Below are 19721 nucleotides of genomic sequence, written 5' to 3'. Positions count from 1 at the left end.
CAACACTACTTGCCTTTACAATTTTGATACCTTCTGCTGAACTGACCCCCACAGGGGTGGCAACCATTTGCTCTCCCAATGGCAACAAATGAGAATGGCTCTTTGCTCACAGCTTTACCAACGAAGTGTGCTATCAAACTCTGGAATATTTACTGACCTGATATGTAAAAAATGGTACCTGTGGTTTTATTTGATTTTTAAAAAATTTTTCAGTGAGGTTAGGTGCCATGTCATATACCCAAGAGCTGGTCCCTTCTCTGTGAACTGTTCTCTTTATACCCTTTGCTGATGTTTCATCTGGGCTACAGGTAGAAGCTTATTTTTATTATGAGATAATCATTCATAAAAATAAGACAAATGGTAAAAAACTGACATCATATGTACTCTGTTAAATCTTTTTATCTTGGATTTTGAAAATTATCTTAAAGTACCATTCTCAGGCTTTGTTATCTAATAACTACAATAAGAGAAATCTAGAATAGTTCCCTAGAATGGATGAGTGAAACAATCGACATAGCAAGCAACCTGGGGTGGGGAGTGACCCCAAATCAGCAAAAATGGTAGATCTGTGGAACCGTACCTATATGGGGTTACCAGGTTGGCCCCCACGTGGCTTCTTCTGGCAAGTGTCTAACTGCTGCCCTCCCCTCCCTTCCCTGTCTACCTCCTCCCCTCCCCTTCTCAGGCTCGTCAGCACCTCCCCCACCAACTGCGATGTCCTCATGACAGGAGAGAAAAGAGCACAACTCCACTTTTCAGAATCAGTGACTACCAATTTCGTAGACTGTATAAATTCCAGTGAAATGCAAATAACTCCCGAACTTAGTACTGATGATGCAGATGATACAGTGATACAAACCTAGCAAAAAGAAGTGTCCTCTTTAAATGAGTGTCCCATTTAAATGAAAACATAAAACTATATTTAAAAATAAAATTACTCAAGAGAACGAAAAGACAAGTTAAGACTGGGACAAATGTTTGCAAAAGACAAATCTGATAAAGAGCTGTTATCCAAATTGTACAAAGAACTCTTAAAACTCACACCTAGAGAATGAATAAACTGAGTGAAAAATGAGCTAAAGACCTGGATAGACACCTCCCTGGAGAAGATACACAAATGACGAGGAAGCATATGAAAAGACCCTCCACATCAGGTCACCAGGGAAGTGCGAACTACAGCAATGAGGTACCACTGCACACAGAATAGCCCAAATCCAGAACTCTGACACCACCAAATACTGACAAGGATGTGGGGTAACAGGAACTCTCCTTCACTGCTGGTGTGGATGCAGAATGGTACAGCCATGGTGGAAGACAGTTTGGCAGCTTCTCACAGAAATAAACATGCTCTTACCGTACAATCCAGCAATAATGCTCCTTGGTATTTACTACAGGAGCTGAACACTTATGCCCACGCAAAAACCTGCACACAGATGTGAGGAACAGCTTCATTCATAATTGCCAAAACTTAGAATCAATCAAGATGTCCTACAGTAGGTGAATGAGAGAACAAACTATGGTGCATCCAGGAAATGGAATATTATTCAGCACTAAAAAGAAATGATCTATCAAGCCATGAAAAGATGTGGAAAACTGTAAGTGAACAATACTAAGTGGAAGAAGTAAAGGATCCGTGGTTGCCAGGGGGTGAGGTTGTGGGGGGAGAGGGATGAACAGGCAGAGCACAGAGGGCTTTAAGGGCCTTCAAATCATTCTCGTGATACTCTAATGCCAGATATGTCCATTATACATTTGCCTACACCCACAGAATGTACATTAGCAAGAGTGAACCCTGATGCAAACTATGAGCTTTAGGAGATTATGATGTGTCAGTATAGGTTCACCCATTGTAATAAACATGCCTCTCAGGTGGGGATGTTACAAATGGGGGTAGTTGGGGCAGGAAGGCTAGTGGTATGTGGGAAATCTCTGTACCTCTCAGTTTCGCTGTGAATTTAAAACTACTTTAAAAAATAGTTTATTAATTAAAAAAAAAGATTACGCTGTGACAAAATCCAAGTAAGGTCTGTAGTTTGGTAAATAGCAGCATACCAAAGGCAATTTCTGAGTATTGATAATATTCGATGATTAAAGAAGATGTTACCATTGGGGAAGGTGGGTGACAGATAATCAGCAACTGTGTGAGACTTTTTGTAAGTCTAAAATTATTTCAAAATAACAATTTTTTTAAATAACAAAATAAAGCACATTTTATTAATGTGCAAGGGGACCTCAACTGACTCAACTTGCCATGTAATTGAGAACCTTTCTGTCAACAGTCTTGGGTTTATAGGAGCCTCCTAGGGAACCTTCTCCAAGGTGACCACCATCCACTGACCTCACTGTATGACAGAACGGGGTGTGGCTGGTTGATTTGCAAGAAAGCAAAGAGCTGAATAGCTAGGCAGAGGCAACAAGCCTATTTTTGTTTAGAGACGCCTGGCTCAGTGGCACTCCTCTTGTCCCAGCATCTTCTTTGGCACTTTGTAAGGCTGACCATATCAGTGCCACCCTAGGGAAAGCATTTTAAAGACAGATGCAAGAAGCAGCTCTATCTGTCAGTTCTCAGTGGTTTCATGGGCTTCGCCCACTGTTTTAACGTCCTTTACATTTTAGGATGACATGGGAATGCCTTCAGTGTGAAGATGTCACAGCAGGGGAACCTGTACTAGCAACAACTGAGAATGACCACACTGTCCAGTTATTTGAGAGGAATGGTTAATTAAACTCTGACACTCACCCATAAGCTGCCATTATAAGTAGTTAATAAGTATATTTTCATGGAATGAAATAAAGCCTATGAAATGATGACAAATAGAAGGCAATGTTTATAATGCCTACAGCATGCAGGCTCTCCAGTCCTGCCTTTGAGGAGGAGGTTATTGTCTGACTCAGAAATGAAGTGTTCTTAAACCATCTGGCCACTCATCTAGGCCACATTCTCCAAGAGAGCTTCATCAGTGGTAAACTGGACATTCTCATCCCCATCAAAAGAGGCTCATCTACATCACAGCATGACCTCAATCATGTAAAAATAATAATAATAATAATATATCCAGAAATTCTACATGGGACCATAAAGTATTTTCTAAATCTTATTTAGTGAAGACATATCACTTTTACTTTTAAAATAAATATATAAGTAAAAACATGTAAGTTTAAAAGGCAATATAGAAGTTGGCCTTTATTAAAGCAGTGTTTCCTGACACAAATTATATGTTGTAAATTATGCATCTAGATCTAGAAAAGTAAATTTGTTTTATCTTGCAAGGCAAGTGTAATAGATTAGCAGTGTCTGCATGAAGGCTCTGAGGCCTCATCTAGGATGAGTACAACAGAAAGGTTTGAAATCTTGATATTTGTTGTTGGCATGAAAAGGGAATGTAGGAGTATGTAACTCAGAATTTTCTGAGTTTGATGAAAATAATCTACCACATGGTAGATGTGAATGGAAGAAAACAATGGCAGGAGACAGCAGCAAAGTAATGTCCCCCCACCCAGATGTCCTTGCCCTAATCTCTGGAACCTTACATGGCGAAGAGGAATTCAGACTACAGGTGGAATTAAGGTTGTTAACCATCTGACCTTAGATAAGGACACTATCCTGGGTTATCCAGGTGCACCCACTGGAATCACAAGGGTCCCTACAATAGAGGAGGGAGGCAGGAGAGAGCCAGACAAGGAGACAGGGAGGTGCTGCGCTGCTGGCTTTGAGTACGGAGCAAGAGAAATGCACATGGCCTCCAGAGGCAAGAAAAGCCAAAGAAACGGTTTTCTCCAAGAGCCTCCAGGAAGAACACCAACCTGCCGTCACCATGACTTCAGCTCAGTGAGCCCTGTGTTGGAATCTTGTACAGACTGTGAGATAATAAATGTGTGTTCCTGTAACCTACTAAGCTGGCGGAAATCAGTTACAGTGATCATAAAAAACTCCTACTGGGGCAGACAGAGAGGAAAGGGAGAGAGCAGTTACTACCGTAAGGAGGAGGGGCGGCAGGATCCAGTTCGTTTGTGGTGTCAGCCCCAGTCAGTTGGGAAGCATGCCTACAGTCACACGTTCAAGAAGAGCACCCTAACTAACGTGTAGGATGAGAGAAGTCAAGAGACTCAGAGGTTCTTAATCGGGCCTGAATTTCATTTCCAGTTCAGGTACCACTCAGCAGGGAGGATGCTTACATCCACAGGCGCCCACAGGAGAGCAGACAGGACCCAGGTCCAGCTGAGCCTGGGGGCTCCCAAGGCCCTAGCGGACAGCAACGGTGTGATGGCAGGAAAAGGCTGAGAACTACACATGAGAGCGACACCTTGAATCAAACCATCCCAATCCATTTCCTCTGCAGAAACCGAAGATTCCACAAAACTTACTAGAAAACACTGAGGATCTCAGGGCAGCAACTGTTCAACTGTGTCTGGTTAGGTACGAAAGGAAAACGTTCCACACTGAAAACCCAGGAATGCAGGAAAACTCTAGTGCCAATTCTGGAATAGCAAGAACGGTTGTTACCCTTGCCAGGTCTAAGTTTCTTGTGCACAATGTGAGAGGCCTGAGCTCTCCATTATCGAGCACATAATTTACTGGTCTAAGAAAATCGAGGATCCCCCAAAGAAACAACATCTTTGAGTATGAAATGTGAAATAAAGTTCTTAAGTTTAATTATGTACCAAATACGCTTAACACAGAAGAGCCTCCTCAGCTGAGATACTGTGACATTCCCAGCAGGTGACCTGCTAAGCGAATCTTACCTAAGAAATGCCTGTTCAGGGCAGACACTGAAGCAGCCGCGTCAGTCAGTTTTTCTACCTCCCCCTTCTGCCCACAGTGAGTAACTGAGATGACGGTGAGAAAAGGTCAGGCCTGGGACTCAGAGGTGAAGCTCCAGTTCTGGTCCCTTCACTTCCTGGATATTTAAAGCACATAAGCCCTTACCCTCCCTGAGCTACCTGATTTCTCAGCTATAAGAAAAGAGCATGAGAATTGATTCTCACAACGCTGTTCTGAGCATCAGAGGAGCTTGTGGATGGGGAGGGGCCTTGCTCACCTCAGAAAGGGTGACAATACAGGTTGGTCAATATTACAACAGCAGCTGAAGTCTGTGGGTATGGACATGGCAGAAAAGATTAGCAGGTGATGAACTAACTTCTCTGGGGCTCAGGTTCCTTATTTGGCAAATAGGTGTGATAGCAGCTCCTGGAGGGGAAATCAGAGTTGATGGGTGGAGTTCCTGGCACAGTGCAGGCATACAGTTGGTGCTCGATAAATGCATCTGTAGTGACCAAACGTCCCTTCCACATTCTACCACTCTCTGAGATTTAGTGTGGACACAATTCCAACAAACCCTGCAGAGCATCGTGCTTTCCATCTCCCTGTGTCTACACAGGCAGCAGCAGCAGTTTTAAGGGTTGAGCTGCCAAGTGCAGGGCAGAATATTTATTAGACAAATTCATTGGACCACAGTTGTTAATAATCACACCATAAGCAATGGCCAAGTGGCTGTTACTACCTACATTAAAGGAACATCGAGAGACATTAAAAGAATAGGGAGAGTGCCACCTCCTGATAATCACCACACATGCCGGGCACTGAGGGCACTCTGAGCACCAACTCCGGCCTCTTCTGACACCTGCCAGGTGGGCATCACACACCTGCTCTATCAGGGGCTCTACCTGAGGCAATCCAGGATCTGCGAGCACACACATCTGTCCTTAAAGCACACACTCTTTCCTCTAAATTACCCCAGTTCTGCAGGGTAAGAGCTCTGCACATGCCCTTTCTCTGGGCTGCATCCTTACACTCTGTTCCTGGGCTTGGTTTCCAAAGGACAGAGAAATGTCATGCCTCTGAAAGGAGAAAGCATGCCATAAACTGAGTTATGCCTTGGAATACCCCACTAAGGGTGCCTGAAAATGAAGGGAGCACCCAAAACAATGAGAGGAAGCTCTCTCCTCAATCATTTTGAAAAGCGATGCACCTCCATCTGGCTCATGGGCTCTGCCGGCCGAGCTGCTTACCTTGAAAGAGGCATGCTGCTCCATGTGCCGCAGCAGCTGTGGCTTCTGGGCCGCCGTGTAGTCACACACTGTGCACTTAAACTGCTTCCCTGGAGAGAAGGGAGGAAAAGGTGAGTGTCATCAGGCACAGCTCCTGTGTGTGAATGAAGCGCCAGGCATGGAGCCAAGCGCACAGAGATGCCCCTTGTCCAAAATCTCAGAGGGGAACCAGCAAGGAGGTGCAGAGATTGCAATGCAGCACACTCAGTCTACCACGGAGGGGCCACCACAGAAGGACAGGAACAGCCAGCTCTGCCTGGGAAGGTCCCACGAGCAGTGACACATGAGCAGGCGCCTAAAGAAAGGGTCAGGGTGTGTTCAGCTGACTAGAGAAGAGAAGCATCAAGAGAGGGAGGTTCCCCTGGGTGGGGCACAGAGGCCTGGACCCTGGGGCGGCCAGGAAAGTGGAACAGCTGGGTCTTCCTTCCGTGACCTAAAGCGTGAGGTCTGGGGAGAGTCAGGAGCTGCCTTGAAGAGGCTGTGGGGCCTGCAGCACCTCTCTAAGCGTGGGTGCTAGCTCTCCTGAGGACCAGGAGAACCTGCAGAATGCCATTCAGCGAGGCAGCAAGATCTGTGTTGTGGAACTCCTAACTCGGGTAGGAGTGTAAAAGGCAGAGCTAAAGGGATGCTAGAAAGAAAACTACGGGGAAATGTACAACAGTGCTCTCTCTCTGCAGAGGACTGATGCTTGAGCAATACAACAGCATTCAATAATGGGTGAACAGGCCCACGTGTTAAAGCATATTAATGGACACAGGGGCACACTACACTTTTTACCCCTTCGTTAGTATAAGTAAAAATTCAACTTACAAAATGCAAACACACAACCTAATATAAATATGACCTATTTCTGGTAGCAGCAAAGTGTTCACCAACGACTTGTAGTGGCGCAAGCCTCCTCAAAGGGCCATGACCACAGCCACTGCATGTGGTGCCCCACAAACACTGGCTCCTGGGGACCCCTCACACCTCTCCTCAGACAAGCCAAGTGAAAAAAGCTGTCTCCTCTGAGCCTCCGTGCTTCCTTCCTAAGCATTCTTGAGCCCAGTTGCAAACTGGCTGATGGCACCAACTCCCCCGAAACCTGTTCTCACCAAGGTAACCAGTGCGTGCCATCATGCCGCCAGGGCAGATGCCCACCCTTGCCGTATGTGGCTCTGCTAACTCTCTGGGATCCCCTGCTCGCTGAATCCACAACACTGCTGCCTCCGCAGGCCCCTCTGGCTCTTCAGTCATTTCTCCCGTCCACATCTTTTATATGCTGATGTTCCACGACCTTTCGGCCTGCACTCCTAGTCTTCTTATCCTTGCACTTTCCCCCTACAGGCTTTTGTAAACCTTTAATGCCAAAATCTGCTTTTTTTTCTTTTACATTCTTTTACATCTTCCACTTTTTTTTGAACCTGAGACTTGAGTAGCCAACTGTCTGCTGACTACTGCTTGGCTGTCCTAAACTGGACTATCTTACACATCAAATGGGTTCCACGTCCCGCCTTCCTAGTTTGACACCCACTTGATTGCCTAAGTCAGACCTGGTAGCCTTCCTGAACACCTCTAGGACCCTAATTTCACTCATCCTATTTTTCTCAGCACCTGACTTCATCTCCGAACTACTTCTCTATTTCTTCTGTTTCTGCTGCCTCCACACTGGCTTAGGCCCTCGTCATTTTTTTCCCTGGACAATGCTAACAGCCTCTAAACTGGTTTCCTTGTCTTCAGATAACAGCCCATCCATCCATGATCCATTCATCCAGCTACCCATCCGCCAACCATCCGTGCACCCACCTACCCACTCTCTCTCTCTCCCTCCACCGTCCATCCCTCTGTCCACCCACTCGCTCATCCATTCATCCATGCTGATGGCCCACCCTCCATGCAGACAGTCTAACATATAAACTGCCCCCTGCCCTTCCTGCACAGCTGCCAGTGACTCCAACTACAGAGCGACGCTGAGGTTCCAGAGCACGGCACGGAAGGCCCTCCACACCAGGACTGACTCTCCCCATCCGACCCCTCTGGCTCCCTGGTTTTGCCTTACCCTCTGTATTTTAGGCTCTGTAACACAGGAGCTCTTGAGTTCTAGGAGCATTCCTCCATGCTGTGCAGTCTCAGAGTCCTCAGCATCTGAACAACAGCTCTGTTAACTGGGCTGCGAGCCAGCAAGCCCACTGCATGCTCCCAGATCCACTCCCCACATACTTCCATTCATACCCCAACTGTGCAACACTGTGATCACCCACTCACAGCCTGGGGCTGCCACTGGCTGCCCAAGGGCAGGGACCACTTACTCATCTTGACACCCCCAGAGCCTGAGTGCCTGGTGAACACAGTCTGTGTATTTTACTCAACTGAAATGGTCAAGAAACAAAAAGGAAATTCTGTAATTCTTACATGAATAATACTTGGAATAGGAGCAACAAAAGGAAAACAATAGTATAAATATATTAATATTACAATTGTACCTCTCATTCCAGGTGAATGAACCCCAATTCTAGATTCTACTAATTCTGCAAGTCCAAAGTATGGGGAAAATTTTCCCTTTGTAAGGTAGACAAGTCATACTTAGAAAGCAATAAACACTTTTCCTAAATACAGTATAACCTTTCATCAAACATATGGCCACACATTTCTACACATCTTGGACACCATCTCTGCTACCCACACTTCTCCACTGATTGGTGACTTGCATAAATCTGTCATTATTGTGCCAGGCGCCTAAACAAAATGATTTCTGGTTCTCCACCACCACAGTGGGGGGAGGAAAGCTGACAGAGCCATTCTCCAAGATTAATATTTTCACTCACTGCCATTACACTTGGATCAAAGTGTAAAAGATTAAGTGCTACAAAAAGTACTCTGAAATGAATAAATGGAATCTCCTCATTTAAGATCAGGAGTCAGCCTTTTATGGATATACTCCCAAGGCTGTGCAAGAAAGAAGAAAGAAAGCCAGCGCCCTAAAAGCCACACCTCCCTGTGGTGTCAGAGCCAGGTAGTAACTGTTACCGATGTTTTCAGCAACTACTGACAGTCCTTATTAAACAGGCCCGGGAGAGCACTTACATAATCTTTTGCTGCCTAATTAAAATAATGCAATGTAGAGCCATGACTAATTATCAAAGGGCAATGCTTTGTGACTATCAAATCAGACTTCCATACTCCTGAGAACTACAGGGGAGCTGACTGGAAAGGATGTTATTTACCCAGGGCTAGAGTGACCTTGAAGGGCTGGCAGATGAACATTAAGTGGCTATATGTGGATGTGAATCACATAGCAGCTCAGGAAAAGGGAAGAATGACTAGAAAGAAAAATACAGAGAATTTTTTTTAACTTAATCCCTTTTTACACCTCATGCCTTGCTCTACCCACTGAGCTACTTACTGCTCATCAGCAGCTGTACTGTGTATAATGTCACCTGTGCACCCCAAAGCCTGGGGAGGAGGGCAGTGCTACCCCCTGATGGGTAAGGAACTAGGATCAAGAATCTGGGCAACTTGCTGGGTCATGAGGTGGCTGGTGGAACAGCCCAGACTCTTACCCCAAAGCCCTTGTGCACAGCCACGTAAGAATCCCATCAGGTAATATGGGCATGGCACAGTTTCACCACAGGCCTATCTACACCAAGCACACATGAAGGCCTGTCATCAGGATGCCAGCCGTTAGGAAGGGCTGCCCAAGAAGAGCCGGTGGAGGGGGAGGTGTGTTCTCTTTCTGACTCTGCTCAGCTCGCCCTATGGGACACTGGCTTCCTCTTCTGTGCTACTCAGCAGCCCCATTAGAAAAATGAGGGTGGGAGAGCCCTGCCTGCTACAAGGATGGACTCAGACTGGGCAGCAAACACCCTAAAAGTAGTCCCCGGAGAGATGAGGCTGAGGGCACATGCTGGTGACCTGGCGTGAATCCTCCTCCCCCACTGGGCACCTGGGAGAGCTACAGTTCCCTCAACACTGCCTCTTTGACCTCCCTGACATGCTCTGGGATGATCCAGGGAGAGGCCAACTAAGCCAGCCTAGGATAAGACACCTTCAACATAAAGAACAAGAGCAGAGTAGGGGAAATGAAGAAGTGCAAGTAGTGACGTTATCAAAGAGTTTATAGGAGGCCCCCTCATCCCGCCCTCAGCAACTGCTCTCGCCTGACCTCCACCCAGGGCCAACCTTGAGTTCTACAATGTGGACAGGACCCTCGAGGGTGCTGCTCCCTGGTCCCACTCTAGCTCATGCACCACCCCTGGCCATTCCATGGGCACAGCACACCCACACCACCTCCGGGCCTTTACCTTGCTGTTCCAGGGCCTGGGGTTCCCTTCCCAGACACCCGCCTCTCTGCTGGCTCACTTCCCTCACAGCCTCATCCAAATGCCATCTGCCTGAGTCCTCCAGGACTGCCCATTTATGAGAACCACCCCTGCTCCGATTCAGTTCTGGCATTCCTCATCTTGTAGTGTTTTTAAATTCAAATTGAACTGTTCCATATTCATATTTTTATTTCATATCGCAGTTGTGATATACCATGCATCTGATTATCATTTAGCTTCCTGACAGTGGGAGTCTGGTTTTCACCTTTGTTGTCTGTACAGTCCATTGCTCATCCAGGTGCCTAACCACCCATGTGGTCCATCAGTTTCCCTTTTGTTGGTCCGTCTGGTACCCTCTCTGGGTTGCAGGTACGGTGGGAACAGGGATGGTACACTTCTCATTCCACATCCGTGTGGTTGGCAGTGGGTGTGTGCTGGCTGGGTGCTAGCAGTAAGGTACAGGAGCACCCCAATGGGATGTCTGCTCAGCCACGCTCCCTTTGCCTCCCCACGTGCACCATGAAATGAAATGAAAACAGGCCTCTGGGAGGAAGTGACAGTCAAGCTAAGATGGAAGGACAGAAGGACCAGCTACATGAAGAGGAAGGGAAAACAGTTCTGGGAAGAAGTAACCAAAAACACAAAGACCCCAAGTCTCCGTAAGATCCCCTGACACTGTTCTCATAAATGCCCCTTTTCTGCTTCAGTGACCTCAAATGAGTGTCTGTGAACTGCAACCAAAGGCCCCAACAAACACAGCTGCTGAATGATCAGTGACTGCATGGTGAATGCATGAATATAAAATGCCAAGACCAAAGAAAGCAGACAAAAGCAGGACATGAACGAACAATTCACTTGAGAGGATAAACTGACTTAGTCAAAAGAAGTCTAATGACAGCAAACACAGTGCTACGAGCCAGTCCATGTTACAAATGCTTTATGCATGTTAACTCATTTCATCCATTTAATCCTTTACCCATTTGATTTTATGAATTATCAAAAAGCAACCAAAAATTATAATGACATGGTAAGATCTGACACTCATTAAACAAAGAAACTGAACATATGTAATGACATGAATGGCTAAAAATGGAAGTTAAGTAAGCTGGAACACTTTCATATTCTGGTAGAATTATTTGAAAATAAGTTGGCAGTGTAAAGCATGATTAAAACCACCAAAATGAAATAGCCATCCTGCTCCTAAAAATGTGTCCTAAGGAATTACTTCAAAAAAAGAAGAAAAAGTGTATATACAAGAAAGGGTTCCCTGCAACATAAGTTATAATAATGGGAGGAGAAAGAAAATAATACATTGCCCCAAAATAAGGGAATAGTTATGTAACTCATGGATCACCTTAATGGAACATTACACAACACTTAAATGTATTATTCATGGAATCTGCAGCAACAAAAAATAATTATATTATCATTTTTAAGGCTATAAGAATGATATTTATACTTTAATCATGACTATGTAATCCTTCTATATGAATATGAATAAAGACTGAAAAAGTATTTTAAAAAGAATAATGTATTTGTTAGGTAATAGAATTGTGGGCACACTTGTAGAAAGGGGTTAGATTTTTGAGACTATTGTTTTAATGTTTTATGTGCAAGTGAAAAGCATTTCAAATAGACTAGCATCCATTTCTGAAAGGCCTGGATGTTTCATTCCATCTGCCACTGCACACAGTCCAGAGGAGAGCTTTCAATATGCAGCCAAAAAACAGCATCAGTCATTCCTGAATTTGAAGTTCAGAGAGTTCAGTGTCTTTTAAAACACCACCCAGCCTTGACTAGATGCCTGCTGATGTATGGGGTGGCTCTTTCTGACCAGGCACCCTTGCCCCTGTATTTCACAAAAAAAAGACAGTAACTTAATTTTATTAATAATCGCAGGTGTGGCCATTTCTTGTCTGCTGAGGCAGGATCTATCTTTTATAAACAGTAGTCATTCTAAGCCAAGGACAAGCACAAGTCGGTCACAGCACTGCGGAGAAACATGCCTTTGAGGAGAGGACTGCGAGCCTGCTGCACAAGCGGTGCCCGAGTGAAAACAGCTAACTGCAGGGACAAAGTCTTCCCACTCACACACCGCAGAGCCGAGGATCCCTGTTATGAAATTCTTGTTTGACCCAGAGGCCCAGATGTTACAAGTCAAAATCATGACAAACTAGATGAACCTCACAAACACAACATTAAAAGGAAGATGCCAGACACAAAAGAGCACTTACTAGATGATTCCGTTTATGTGAAGGTCAAAGACAGGCGAGATCAAGTCATGGTGTTAGAAGTCTGGGCAGCCGTGTGAGGGGGTGGGGAGGGGTGCTGAGGACTTCGGAAGGGCCGGCAGCGCTCTGTGTCTTATCCTCATCTATGGTCACGCAGGTGTGCCTCCTCTGTGATAACCCACTGAGCTGTACACTTACATAATTACACTTTATGGTATGTGTATGATACTTGAACTTAAAAGATAAAGAAGAAAACCCCTGCAACACAAGAACAAAACAGGCTTCTTTCCCAGAAGGGGCTTGGGAACTGTCCTCAAATTAGTTCAAGAACAAAGTGCCAAGCAGTTCAAAGGCTGAGGACTGCATGACAGTTTGCGGATTATGCTGGCGGATGAGGCAGGTGGTAAGGAAAAAACACCATCAGCATTACGTGCCGCTGTGATTTTCAGTTAGGCGTCTTTCTGAGTGACAGGCTTGCTGTAGATTTGCACTGCAGGTAACTGCAGCCCCTTCTGGAAACAATGTTTCACCACCAGCTTCTACGTCCCTCAAAATGTGTGATCCGGAATAACTCCCCTTCAAAGATGGGAGGGTGGCGGAGGCAATGTCACTTCCCCTACTTCTGTTCACCCCTCAAAAGGTGTGGTACCACCTTTCAGAATCTTTCTCTGTTTCAAGTTTCTCTTGGAAGGAGACTGTTTCTCTAATATGAGCTCTTCATCTAGCACTTCACGGATAACTAGCTGATGGGACAAAGGCCATCTCAGCACTGGCTGGGCCTGGGGACGGGATGCTGCCTGAATTTGAATACCATCAGACAGGGAAGGACAGAAAGCACAGGGTCTGCAGTCAGGAAATCCTGAGCTTTGCTCAAGCCTTACTCAGGTAGAAAGTTACTAAGCCTGTCCCGTCAGGACAGAGGGCATAGGATCTGGAGGTAGGAAGAGGGAAGGAGAAGAAATCCTTGTTATTCTGCCTTGGGTTACATAAAGGGAGATTCACCCAACCCTAAAGGGGCTGGGACTGCCCTTCCTGTTGAATTATTTTCTGTATGGACAGAAAGGTGAATGTGAAGAGGGTGGATGGGGCCCAGCTGAGCGTCTGACCTAGTGAGGTCCTGTGCTCAAGGAGAGGGGAGTATTGACTACCCCTCACCTGCTGGCAGCTGTGGGGGGCTCAGTCCAGGACATAGGAAGCCCTCAGGCTGGTGCTCAAAATTTAAAAAATGCACAGCATGTTGGTGAGGACGCAGAGAAAAGGGAACCCTTATATGCTGTTGGTGGGAATGTAAATTGGTGCAGCCACTATGAAAAATGTTATGGAAGTATCTCAAAAAACTAAAAATATAACTATAGATGATCCAGAATCCCACTACTGGGTCTATACCCAAAGAAAATGAAAACAGGATTTTGAAGAGATACCTGCTCATCCATGTTTATTGCAGCACTATTTACAATAGTCAAGATACAAAAACAACCTAAATGCCTACCAATGGATGAATGGATAAAGAAGATGTGGTACACATACACAGTGGAATATTACACAGCCATGAGAAAGGAGGGAATCCTGCCATTGGTAACAACATGGATAGACTCTGAGCACACATTACACTGAGATAAGCCGGACAGAAAGACAATTACTGTATGATATTGATGCCGGGGTTCTTGTTCACGAAGCCAAAGAATGAGTTTCACAAACAGTCAAGGTAGGAGAGCAAGGTACAGGCTTTTATTTAGAGATAAAGTGAAAGAACAGAGCTCCCGGCTTATGCCAGGAGGGGACAAGAGAGTCCGTGGTGGTGCGTTGTCTAGGGGATTCAGGCAGTTGAGAGACTAAGAGTTAGGGAGGTGGATCCACCAGATGGTCTTTAAGTGTTTATTTTTAAAGAGACACTAAGTTTCTTATCAGTTTTCCAGACTATTTTGTGGAGTTAACATAAGAAATTTACTGTTTTGATCCTTTCTCGGAATAGCAGTAATTGGTTTGGGAGAATATCAGTCAAGGCTGCATGTCTTGCTTTCAAGGTGAGCTGAGTTACTGACTTGATTAGGGCTGGAGGAGGAAAGCAGCATCTGGGTGAAGTTAAAGATAAGCCGGGCCTTTTAGCGGCTAAAGTAAATTTCACAATAGCCTCATTTAATTGACACAAACAAGACATGGGCTGTGCTGACGTATTTTCTTATCTGGGGGATGTTCAAACATTCCAGGCCGGGTTATTCCTGGCTTTTTAGTTTTAACTAATCTTCACTGAAGAATGCTTATATTCTTAGTTTAATATTTTACTTTAGAGAATTAATGTGACTCTGTTTTTGTTTAATTGTTTAATATGGAGTTTTGGTAGGGGTCTTTTTCCGGAGGCCCTCACCCTGCTCTGACTACACCCATGGTCCCTGTCTCAATATCATTTATATGTGGAATCTAAAAAAGTCAAACTTGAAAAAGAGGAAAATGGTGGTTACCAGGGGATGGAGGATGGAGAGACAAAAACTAATGTTTAAGGGTATGAACTTGCAATGAGTAGTAAATCAGCCATAGAGATCTAGTGCATGGTAAAATGAATATAGAAAACAATATTGTACGATAATCGTGTAATATGATAAATATTGCTACAATGGCAATATTGCAATATATAAATGTTTCAAAGTAACACCATATACATCTTAAATTTACACAATGTTATGTGCCAATATATTCAATAAAATAAAAAAATCATAACAAGAAAAAAAACTGTTAACTATGTGAGATAATGGATGTTAGCTTCTTGTGGTGACCCTTTCACAAAGCACACATATATCAAATCACTATTTTGTATACCTTAAAAGAATACAATATTATGCCAATTATATCTCAATAAAACTGGAAAAAATTACTAAAAAAAAAGAGGAAAGAAAATGCACAGTACTAGTGACTTCCTTTGTTTCTTACTACACCCTCATCCGCTTGATAAGTTTCCCAGAGGATGGTTCCAGATGTTTCGTTACTTTAAGAGTTCTACATAAAACTAGAAGGGAGTGGAATGGTAGAAAAATCTTAAACAATCGTATGAAAATAAAACTGTCCCCTTCATCTTTTGGCATTTGGAGTCCATCAGAACACAAAGATAGTGATGGAAAATTCCTTCCAATTTAAGGCAGCTTGTTTAAAAATACCTGTTCAATTAAATCAGTCCATCCAAATCTAACTTTACATTACCTCAAACTTGAGAAGCATGAAAATACTTAGAGAAAGAAATCTGCATAAATCTAAATGGTACTAGCAATAATAATCTAGAAGCATAAAAGTGAAAATGCCTTATGACTATTTATTCAGTCTTACTGAAAAAGGTGGGATTTTTGCATAAGTAAATTTTTCAGAAAAACTGACTTTACCCTTTTCAACATTGACACTTTCAGATATTAACTCTTGCACTGTGCCTTCCTGATAAGAGAATGTTTGAGAGAAGAATAATTTGATCTTTCTTAAATGACATAGATAACATAAACTAATCCTTACAAATAGCCATTTTTACCCTCCATCCAGACTTGTAGAGAATGAGGATAGTGACCCCTCGTGGAACAGAGATCTCCCCAACACTTAGCATGAACTAACACCTCTAATATGAACCCAATTCATCTTCCCAATTAATTATCTCCCCAAAAGATATCCAGGTCCTAATCCCCAGAACCTGTAAATGTTACCGTACATGGCAAAAGGGATTTTGCAGATGTGATCAAGTTAAGTATCTTGGGATAGATTATCCTGGATCATCCTGGTGGGCCCAATTAAACTGTGAGGGTCCCTATACAGGGGCAGGAGGGTCAGAGTCAGAGAGGGAGATGACGGAAGCAGAGGGACAGAAAGAGATTGGAAGAGCCACGCTGCGGGCTTTAAAGAGGCAGGAAGGGCTTGTAAGGCAAAGATACAGGCATCTAGAAAGGTCAAGGAAGAGTTTCTCTCCTAGCGGTTCCAGAAGGAATGCAGCTCTGCTGACAACTTGATTTTAAATTTCTGATCTCCAGAGCTGCCACGTAAATCTGTGTTGTTTTTAGCCACTAAATGTGTGATAGTTTGTTGCCATAGGACACAAATACATCCATGTTGCAACTGGGGCTGATGCAGCACCTGTTCAAGGTCATGCTGGCAGGAAGTGATTCTGCCCTCCTGCACCCACAGTTCTACCCACTCTGCCTTGGGGCCTCTCCCCACAGCCTGGCACACAAAGGCTCACCACCTAACATAAGAACAGCACTCTGCAAGAAGCGTAACAGGCATTTTGCAGAGCACACATCTTCACAGTTCTAGCATCTGCAGCAATATGTGCAATAGCAAATCAGAATAGAAATAGCTACAGCAATAAAAACACAGTTTAAGAAGTCTCTGTGCCTTAATGGTTGAAATTCAAGCAACTGCAGACTTAGAGACTGGTTCTCTATAATTAGGACATCACTTTTGGTACAAGGAGGAATGGATTAGAATTAGACATGGGAAGAAACCGAAAAAGGCACAGAGCCAGCTTTAAGAATAGGAAAGAGCACGGCACCAGGTCTGGATGCAAGTCAGACACTGGGCCAGGTATGGCGGTGGAGAGCCCTCTAGCCTGGTGAGGTTTTAGCTAACTAAGCTTCATTAAATAGCTAAATCCCTACTTACTCCTAGCAAACTGTTCAGGAAGTTGCAGGGTTCATTTTATGGTATTGGCTCTGTTACTTGGTTTATGAAAACCTGAGAAAAGGTGTTTCAGGGGGACCCAGACAGGGTACACACATGAAATGGCACTCCTGGGCCCTGAAATCAGACCTCCCCTGCCCATCACTCAGAAACTAGCCCTAAAGAGAAGCCACAGAAACCTACTGCGTTTGTGCAGTTGTCCACCCTGTCCTTCATTTAACCCCAACTCCAGGGGTGAGTTGAAGGAAGGATAAGGGAAACAAGGGTGATGGGAAGAGACCAGCCTCCTGAAGCCTAGTAAATGCACTTGCTAAGATCGACCGGCTGGTTGCTCAAGCCCCATTTTCTATTAACTTCCTGGTTCTAGAGTGGAAGTTTTCAGCAGGAAAGGGACTACAGATAATGGGGCTAATTTATCCTGGGGTGATTTTGCTTTTCAGAGAAAAGAGGAGGGGAAAAACTCCATGCTTGCATCTCCTAGAATACTGCAACAGGCAGCCTTAGGATCTCTTTCTAGAAACTGAAGAAGTGAGGAAAGAAGTGGTACTTCCTCCACTCAGACCTAATTTCCATACTCAGCTCTCCACTTGTCTAATTAGTACACACACACGAGTGTTTGAAGCTTGGAGAACTCCTCTTTGTAAATTTTATCAGAAAATTTCTTAATTCAAATGTATTTGGTGGGGGGCTGGAGGGGAACCCAAAGGAATTAGCACCAAACTTCAAAGAGCTTTTCACTTCATGATTGGAGAATTCTTGTTTGATTACATAAATGAAAGTATTGCACCATTTAACCTTTTCCATCTCCTATGGGTGGGCATATTCACATGTAGACCTCACGACCGAACATCATGTCTAGATCCTCTTTAAAGTCCAAAAGGGAAAATGTATTACAGCATGATGTTTGCACTAAATTCTTATATACCGTTGGTATATGTGCAAAGGATTTGATCAGGCCCTTTATAGATCAGTGTTTCTCTTACAGATATAGATATCGACTGGCAAATCTTTGTAAAGGAAACCTTCACACATTCTGATCAATCCCTTCTAAGGCACAGTAATGAGCTCCTTAAGGAAACAGAAATGAGTAAGTAGGAATGCATCACTTTAAAGAAGCCAATAAATGTGAAAAATTAGATTCCCAAGCAAGTAAAGGAGAGGGTAATTACTCAACTCCTTTTCATTTCATTAAAAGTCACCTAAGAAGATCCACTTAACAGTGAGTTCCTCTACCATATTTTAAAACATCTAATTCATAAGCATTTGATACAACCACCTGAGAGATAAGATGGGGAACCTAACTGGCACTTTTTGAGTGCTATGATATCCCAACCACTTTATGCAAGGTACTTGACTTTTTTTTTTCACTCACTCAATCAACAAAAATTTACTGTGCACCTGCTATAAGCTAGGAACTGTTTTAGGGTTGGGGTACAAAACAAATACAGAAAGTCAAACTCCCTGCATGAGGAGCTATAGTCTAAAGGCAGACACAGAAAATCATGAATAACAGAATTATTTACACATTAGAGAAAGAGTGGTCTAAGGGGAAAACAACAAGAACATGGGAGAATGTGAAGTAAGCGGCGGTAGAGATACAGTGCTAGAGACACAAGCATGGGAAACAAGGAGACCACGCCTTACCCTCAAGAAAGCTAAGCCAAGGAGAAAAACCAGGAACACAAGGGGTTTGGATGATCGGTGCGAGTGTTAAGATCTGCTGCACATACACAGCTAGGTAAGGCTTTCCTGAGAAAGGACTCAAGTAAGAGAAAGGACTAGAGTAAAGACCTGAAGGTGGTAACTGCAGCATCTGCTAAGGCATGTGGAGGGAACAGCATGCCAGGCAGAGGCAGGGAGACGCCTGAAATGGGCACATAACTGCAGGTGTGTGAGGTGACGTAGACCAGGATGCCTGGGCGGGACAGCCAGGCGACAGTAGAGGAGAGAAGGTCAGAGACACAGGGAGTGGGATCAGACGGATCAGATGATCGGGCCAAGAAGTTTACTTGTCACTCTGCCACACTGGTTCAACAGGAGGACTCCAGCCACTGTTGGAGGACTGACTGTGGGGACAAGGGCAGAAGCAGGGAGAGCAGCTAGAAAGCTATTTCGAGAAAGAAGGCAAGAGATGACAATGGCCTGTACAAAACACCACGCTGGAAGGGTGCTGACAAGTGGCAGAATTCTGGATCATGTTGAGGGGAGAATACACAGGATTTGCTAATGAACCATTTCTGGGGTGGGAATGGTACAGTCAAGAATGACCTGGGGGTTTTGACCCCAGCAACTGAAAAGGAGTTGCCATTTACTGAGATGGAGGACAGCGGAGGTTGGCAAATTATGGCCCGTGGGACACATCCAGTCTGTGTCTCATTTTTGTACAATTGGGAGTTAAGAATCACTTTTACCTTTTTCCAGGTTTGCAAAAACAAAACAGAACAGAACCACAAAGAATATGCAGCAGAACCCATATGTGGCACTCGTAACCTGAAAT

At 44.3% G+C, this 19721-nt stretch overlaps 1 protein-coding gene across 11 annotated transcripts in view; it reads right to left on the bottom strand.

The window, feature by feature from the left end:
- ZFAT (zinc finger and AT-hook domain containing) overlaps nt 1-19721 on the bottom strand; it is a 317588-nt gene that overhangs the window by 82279 nt on the left and 215588 nt on the right. For all 11 annotated transcript variants that reach the window (XM_057497721.1, XM_057497719.1, XM_057497722.1 and 8 more), the window contains one exon: nt 6010-6098. In XM_057497721.1, the coding sequence (XP_057353704.1) occupies nt 6010-6098 (89 nt within the window). The remainder of the gene's footprint in view (nt 1-6009; nt 6099-19721) is intronic.

This window comes from Manis pentadactyla, chromosome 3 (genome assembly GCF_030020395.1).
Source record: "Manis pentadactyla isolate mManPen7 chromosome 3, mManPen7.hap1, whole genome shotgun sequence".
NCBI lineage: Eukaryota > Metazoa > Chordata > Mammalia > Pholidota > Manidae > Manis > Manis pentadactyla.
This window is presented reverse-complemented; position numbering and strand designations above follow the sequence as displayed.